The following is a 7,873-nucleotide window of genomic DNA, read 5'->3' as shown; positions in this document are numbered from 1 at the left end:
CCTTTGTCACTGGTGTAAAGTCACACACCGGGAAGAATAGCTGCCCTAAATGCGTTCAGGAAGGGATTTATAAAGAGAGGAGAGTGTGTTTCTCACAAACCGTAGGAGAACTTAGGACTGATAGTTCATTTAGGAATAGAGTAGATATAAGTCATCATTTAGACGATTTTAAGCAGGGGGAAAATTTGCTAGAATCTGTAAATATTAACATGGTTTCTCAATTTCCGTTAGATCCAATGCATTTAGTTGATTTAGGGGTTACTAAGAAACTTCTTCAGTTGCTTGTTAAAAGAGGGAACGTAACAAAAATGAATGAAAAAATATTATATATTAACGACTACGTTCCCTCTGAATTTTCCAGACGCAGTAGAGATCTGGACGAAATAAGCAACTGGAAGTCCACAGAATATCGTCAATTTTTGTTGTATTCGGGTATAATTGTATTCAAAAGATTGCATACCGGACGATTTGTATTATCATATTCTTTTGCTACATTCCGATATTCGTCTTCTAAGTTGCGAAAAATCCTGTAGAGTAGAATCCACTGTTGCCAATGAATTGTTAAAGGAATTTGTTAAGTTATTTAGTAATTTTTATGGACAACATTTGGTTAGTTTCAATATTCATGGTCTTTTGCATTTAACTGATTGCGTTAAAAAATTCGGGCATCTAGATAATTTTTCGGCATATAAATTTGAAAATCATATGCAATATTTGAAACGTACAATTAATAATCCTAATAAGATTTTGCAGCAATTATATTTAAGAATAGAAGAAAGAAGAAATGTTACAGATTCTAGCAAAATTCCTCGAATAGATAGGTTTATTATTAATTGCAAAAAAGATAAAGATAGTTTCTTTTTTAGCAGTAAAATAGGGTCTTTGAAAATTATCAACCAACAAAACCAACCAGATACTTTTGGTTGTCTTATTTTGACAAAAGTTGGTGATGTTTTCAAAGAGCCTTTGGTGTCCTCATCTGGTTTAGGTATTCTAGTAGGCGAAATTAAAGATGAGGACATTAAAATTATTAAAAAAGTAGATTTAGAATTTAAATATTTTTCTATTCCAATAGGGAATAAATTTATTTTAATTCCTCTATTGCACAATTTGTTTTATAATTTTACATAGATAAATAGATTTTTCTTTCCCAATTGACACCTCTTCCCCGGAGAACATTACTCCACGGCAGCGAGATGGTAAAATGACTTTATTGTACTTATGTGTTTTTCATTGTAATCATTTTAACTTTCTTTATAGGAGAAGAAATGAGCCAATTTCATATCGCCGAGCCCCATTCGCAGCGTATGGCCACCCAACTCCAACTTAATATAAGTGAGGATACTGCGTCGGTACTGCAGAAAATCCTTGAAAGCCTTGGTAGGATAGAATCTCGGCAAGAAGACATGATAAAACGTCAAGAAGACATGATAAATCGGTTATCAGCTGTAGAAAGCGCTCTTGCTGAGAAGGTATTTGTTGAAATAAAATCATTATATTTTAAATTTATTTTAATTATTTATTATTTTAAATTTCAGATGCCAGAACGTGCGGAGATCCAAGCACAAGGTCAATTGTTGCGGGAGTGTAAGGTGCTCTCGGCAAAAACCCACCGCAGTGTGAGCCGCATCACTGGCGAAGGAGTGAGCGAGGAGCAGACTCTGTTGCAAAGCTTGTTCCCAATGTCGTCAGAGGAAACATTGCTGAAGGTGGAGGAGCACCTTACACTCCAAGCTTACTCTGACGCTATGGTAAGTTTGCCTTTCTTTCCATATATATGTACATATATATAAATATTTATAGATAAATATACATTTATAGACGGCCATTATTCTAAATATAAAATTTACCAAGGACTCGATAGAGAAGGTGATGCAGTCCTTATTTAGTGACGAGTTGGTGTGGCTGTACAACTACGAAGGAAAAACTGGAAAAAAGGCCCTAAACAAATTAAGAATAGTGGATATCATTCTCGGTAATATTAATCTATTTTTATTCTTTCCTTTTTAATTTTTCGTTTTTAATTTTTCGTTTTTATTTTTCCTTTTTATTTTTACTTTTCCCTTTTTTATTTTTTCGTTTTTAATTTTTCCTTTTTAATTATAAATATTTTACATATAGCTGCATTTGTAAATGTGCAAGATAAAAAAATTTTAGCTGTAAGACGTTTTGTCAGTTTAAGCCATAATAGATATAAGCATGTAAAACGTAATATGAGGAACTAGATCCTTTTAAATTTAATTTTAAGTTTTTTTTTTATTATTATATTTATAGATTAGTACGTAATATTTATGAATAAAATAAGAAATAATTAATGTTTTTCTTTTTTTTCAGTTTTTATTTTTATTTTCAGTAATATGTCTTTTATAATATTTTTCCACTCTTTTATTTTCAGGTTTTAATAACCTTTATTTTATTTTCAGTAATTTGTCTTTTATAATATTTTTCCACTCTCAGGTATTTGTCTTTTATAATATTTTTCCACTCTTTTATTTTCAGATATTTGTCTTTTATAATATTTTTCCACTCTTTTATTTTCAGGTTTTAATAACCTTTATTTTATTTTCAGTAATTTGTCTTTTATAATATTTTTCCACTCTTTTATTTTCAGGTATTTGTCTTTTATAATCTTTTTTCACTTTATTTTCAGCTAATAATAATTCTTTTCTGTAATTAATCTTTTTTCAGATGAAATTCTTTTTTTAAATTAAATATATTTTTGTTCATGAAATGTTAGCGTTAAAATAATTAATTACAATTTTATATAAATACTTATGTAAATATTGATGAAAAATAATAAATTTAATAATATAAAAATTAAAAATAAAAAGTTTTCTTTGAAATTTTAATAAATTTTGAAAGTAGGAATCAAAAAATGCAACCCTGTATCAGCTGATTAAAATACAACCCTGCATCAGCTGTTTAAAATGCAACCCTGCATCAGCCGTCGATTGGGGATATTAGAGCAGGACAGATATACTTCTTTTATATGACACTGCTGAATGAGCGCAACAAAGATGTATGATCACATGTATACGTACGTGAGTAGGTAAAATATCTGCCAGGCTTAAGAAACATTCTATATGTTTACCACCACGTTTACCACCATGTTACCCGCTAATTATCTGGTGTTTTACCCGCTCATGGTTGGCAGGGTTAGTTCCTTCGCCAGTTCGCTCGCTTAGTTTGGGATTAAAAATAGTCGTCAATGTGCGTTTTTGTAGCGATTTAGAAATATTCACAAAGAGCGGTACACACGCACAAACATATGCAGAAAAAAAAGAAACTTAAAATTCAAATTGAATTGAATAGGCACATACCCAGAATGCATTGCCATAATCAATGCGACGCTCTGCAGCATCAACAGTGCTCGTCGGACACAAAATCCTGCCACAATAGCGGTCTGTAAGTGGCGGATAATGCCGCGGTAGTAGTGGTAAATATTTCGCTACTTGTTGTTTTTGTTACTACTACTGGCTTTTCTGTTGTTGCTGCTGTAGTTACAGTTGTCCGTTTTGTTGCTGGCATTAAGCCGACATAGAAATGCGTTACTGAGCGCCGCTGCTGGAGCTTTGCATACCTAAAGGCACTTTAAAGGTAATGGATGCAATTTATTTAGCGCGAAAAATGCATATATAGGTATGTTTTAAAGAAATTGAAACAGTTTACTTTGTACAAGCTGTGGATTTATTTAATTTGAATTTTACTATTTTCTTTGTTTTGGCATTTGGCACGCGGAATAGTTGCACACAAATTCAATTACTTTTAAGTGTCGTTATTTAACGGTGTGGAAGGCAGAATTTTGATGCAGAGGAGTGCAGTGGTTTAGAGGTAGTGATTAATATGATTTAAAAAAAGTAGCCGAAAATTCAAAAGACAATAAAAGTACGAAATATCAGAATATTCTAAAAATGTTTGTAAATTGTAAAAATGCAAAAGTGTCAACGATTGTTTTTAACAAAAACGTCCGGAAACACGATGTGTACTTCGCCTGTAGACAATATTATGATATGAATTTTCGGTATTTTTTTAATGAAAAGGGGAGATTCCAGCTTTGACTATCTGCTACCATAAAGGCTCCTTAAGGCGTACGGCATTTAACTAAAGCGTTCACAATTAAAGCAATTTTTTTTTTATTTCATTTGACCCTATTCTTCTTTCATCAGTAAGTTCATATTCTTCTTCTTCTTAATTGGCGTAGAAACCGCTTAAGCGATTATAGCCGAGTTAAGAACAGCGCGCCAGTCGTTTCTTCTTTTCGCTACGTGGACCAAGCGAAGCCAGGTCCTTCTCCACTTGGTCCTTCCAACGGAGTGGAGGTCTTCCTCTTCCTCTGCTTCCCCCGGCGGGTACCTCGTCGAATACTTTCAGAGCTGGAGTGTTTTCGTCCATCCGGACAACGTGACCTAGCCAGCGTAGCCGCTGTCTTTTAATTCGCTGAACTATGTCGATGTCGTCGTATATCTCGTGCAGCTCATCGTTCCATCGAATGCGGTATTCGCCGTGGCTAACGCGCAAGGGACCATAAATCTTTCGCAGAACTTTTCTCTCGAAAACTCGCAACGTCGACTCATCCGTTGTTGACATCGTCCAAGACTCTGCACCATATAGCAGGACGAGAATTAAGAGTGACTTATAGAGTTTGGTTTTTGTTTTCCGAGAGAGGACTTTGCTTCTCAATTGCCTACTCAGTCCGAAGAAGCACCTGTTGGCAAGAGTTATCCTGCGTTGGATTTCTAGGCTGACATTGTTGGTGGTGTTTACGCTGGTTCCAAGATAGACGAAATTATCTACGACTTCAAAGTTATGACTGTCAACAGTGACGTGAGTGCCAAGTCGCGAGTGCGACGACTGTTTGTTTGATGACAGGAGATATTTCGTCTTGCCCTCGTTCACTGCCAGACCCATTTTCTGTGCTTCCTTGTCCAGCCTGGAGAAAGCAGAACTAACGGCGCGGGTGTTGAGGCCGATGATATCAATATCATCGGCATACGCCAGCAGCTGTACACTCTTATAGAAGATGGTACCTTCTCTATTTAGTTCTGGGGCTCGAACTATTTTCTCCAAAAGCAGGTTGAAAAAGTCGCACGATAGGGAATCGCCTTGTCTGAAACCTCGTTTGGTATCGAACGGCTCGGAGAGGTCCTTCCCGATCCTGACGGAGCTTTTGGTGTTACTCAACGTCAGTTTACACAGCCGTATAAGTTTTGCGGGGATACCAAATTCAGACATCGCGGCATAAAGGCAGCTCCTTTTCGTGCTGTCGAAAACAGCTTTGAAATCGACGAAGAGGTGGTGTGTGTCGATTCTACTTTCACAGGTCTTTTCCAAGATTTGGCGCATGGTGAATATCTGGTCGGTTGTTGATTTGCCAGGTCTAAAGCCACACTGATAAGGTCCAATCAGTTTGTTGACGGTGGGCTTTAATCTTTCACACAATACGCTCGATAGAACCTTATATGCGATGTTGAGGAGGCTAATCCCACGGTAGTTGGCGCAGATTGTGGGGTCTCCTTTTTTTATGGATTGGGCATAGCACACTTAAATTCCAATCGTTGGGCATGCTTTCGTCCGACCATATTTTACAAAGAAGCTGATGCATGCTCCCTACTAGTTCTTCGCCGCCGTGTTTGAATAGCTCGGCCGGTAGTCCGTCGGCCCTGCCGCTTTGTTGTTCTTCAGGCGGGCAATTGCTATTCGAACTTCTTCATGGTCGGGTAATGGAATGTCTGCTCCATCGTCATCGATTGGGGAATCGGGTTCTCCTTCTCCTGGTGTTGTGCGTTCACTGCCATTCAGCAGGCTGGAGAAGTGTTCCCTCCATAATTTAAGTATGCTCTGGGCATCAGTGACTAGATCACCTTTGGGGGTTCTACAAGAGTACGCTCCGGTCTTGAAACCTTCCGTAAGTCGCCGCATTTTTTCGTAGAATTTTCGAGCATTAACCCTGTCGGCCAGCTTATCAAGCTCTTCGTACTCACGCATTTCAGCCTCTTTCTTCTTCTGTCTACAAATGCGTCTCGCTTCCCTCTTCAACTCTCGGTATCTATCCCATCCCGCACGTGTAGTGGTCGATCGTAACGTTGGGAGGTAGGCAGCCTGTTTTATATATTATATTCATGAAATGTAAAATAATATAAGTCTTTTAGGCTTTTAAGGTAAATTCATCTTCTATAACATAAGAAACAGAACAGAGGCAAGGTAAATCGTAAGAAGAGAATAAAACTATCACTCGCTTCCAATTCGGTCCAATTTGAAAGTCACGCAGTAAATTTATTAATTTGTATACAAAATTGTAGGCTTGAAAAATAGCAGCTTACTTTTAATGCGGCTGGTTTTAGTGTGCCACTACATTAATGAAAGGAATTCATTGAACGCATTTAGTTGAAGCTTTTTGAGCCATCTTAAAAATATATATATAATTATGTTTAAGTTAAAGATAAAAATAGTAATCAGCTCGACCTTATTCAGATTGTTGGAAGGCGTTTTCAGCCCAGTCGGTCACCAAGTTGAGAGCTTAACGAGCGTATTCAGGAAATTTTCATCTACCTTAACAACTTCTTCGTCGGCAACCACCGTCCTACAAATTTCACCCACAGTCAATACAATACCACAATCCTTTCAAAGCCAATGATCGTTGTCTAGCAATCTTTTCAACACACTTAATCGATGACAATTTTCAATAACAAAACAAATACGTTTTTGTTTTGTTTTTAAATTTAAAGAGAATAACAATAAAAGGAGGTCTCTTTCGGAGCTGCACATTTATGCAATTTGTGCAACAATCAGCGAAGCAAGAAGAACAATTATAGAACATAAATTTTAAATTTATTGTAATTTCTTTTGCGCTCTTCACTTTTAGGCGCACTCACACGCATGCACCGAATCATAGTTAGGACTTTAGATGGTAAAAGTGACGTACAATAGGACACAACGAGCTCAATGGCTCGCCATGTCTGTTTCTGCGCGGTGCGAGTTAGATGGAAATGACTGAAGTATTAAAAGTACTTTACTACTTTTGTGCAAGAAATCTGAATCTTGACAAATTTTACCACGCGGTTTCCATCCTCGACACGCGACATGCGACAGAAGTGGAAGGCATTATCGTTGATCCTCCAACATCAGCACCTTTCACTGCACTCAAATACCACAAAATCTAATTTTGGTAGAACCGAGGTAAAATTCTTGGGCCACACCGTCAACAAAAATGGCATAACGCCATTAAAAGATAAGGTTAACGCTATCCTAAGTATTGAATTCCCTACTACTATCAAAAGTTTAACAAAATTTCTTGGTACATATGGTACATCCAAATACAAACAATAAATGAGCAATTTTTACAGACGCTTCCGAACAAGGCAATGGCGCTGTTCTACAGCAATAAGGCAACAATTAGCATTCTTAAGTAAAAAGCTTTCGCCATCAATACAGAAATTATCTACATATGATCGTGAACTACATGCAATATTCGAAGTCGTAAAATATTTTCGACACATCTTCGAAGGCCGTCACGTGATCGTCCTCACAGACCATAAGCCGCTACAGCACGGTTTTCACCAACGCACAAAACGATCTAGGACGATGGCAGTTCCGTCGTTTGGATTTCATTGGTCAATTTACTTCGGATATCAGACACATTTCAGGACATAAGAACATCGTCGCAGATACGCTCTCCCGCGTGATTTCTGAATCAGTCACAACACAAAGTTTAGCAAAACCACAGCAAAACGACACAGAATTGCAGCAATTACTCAGTAATTCGTGAACATCACTATCACTGCAAAGAATATAGGCAGATGCCAACGAACCAGCTCTGTATTGTGATATAACTACTGGATCTATTCGACCATACGTTCCAGTTTCAGTCAGAAAA

The 7,873-nt window shown here is 37.0% G+C and overlaps 1 protein-coding gene across 1 annotated transcript; it reads left to right on the top strand.

The window, feature by feature from the left end:
• The first annotated feature begins 874 nt into the window (after window positions 1-874).
• On the top strand, window positions 875-2,225 carry LOC120770690. The gene is made up of 5 exons (XM_040098273.1): window positions 875-1,199; window positions 1,261-1,472; window positions 1,539-1,751; window positions 1,822-1,975; window positions 2,122-2,225. Exons 2-5 carry the CDS (start codon window positions 1,269-1,271, stop codon window positions 2,223-2,225), a joined length of 675 nt encoding a protein of 224 aa, XP_039954207.1. The 5' UTR covers window positions 875-1,199; window positions 1,261-1,268.
• Window positions 2,226-7,873: the final 5,648 nt, after the last annotated feature.

Source organism: Bactrocera tryoni, chromosome 3 (assembly GCF_016617805.1).
Source record: "Bactrocera tryoni isolate S06 chromosome 3, CSIRO_BtryS06_freeze2, whole genome shotgun sequence".
NCBI lineage: Eukaryota > Metazoa > Arthropoda > Insecta > Diptera > Tephritidae > Bactrocera > Bactrocera tryoni.
Note: the sequence above shows the minus strand (reverse complement) of the source record. Positions and strands in the feature narration are given on the sequence as shown.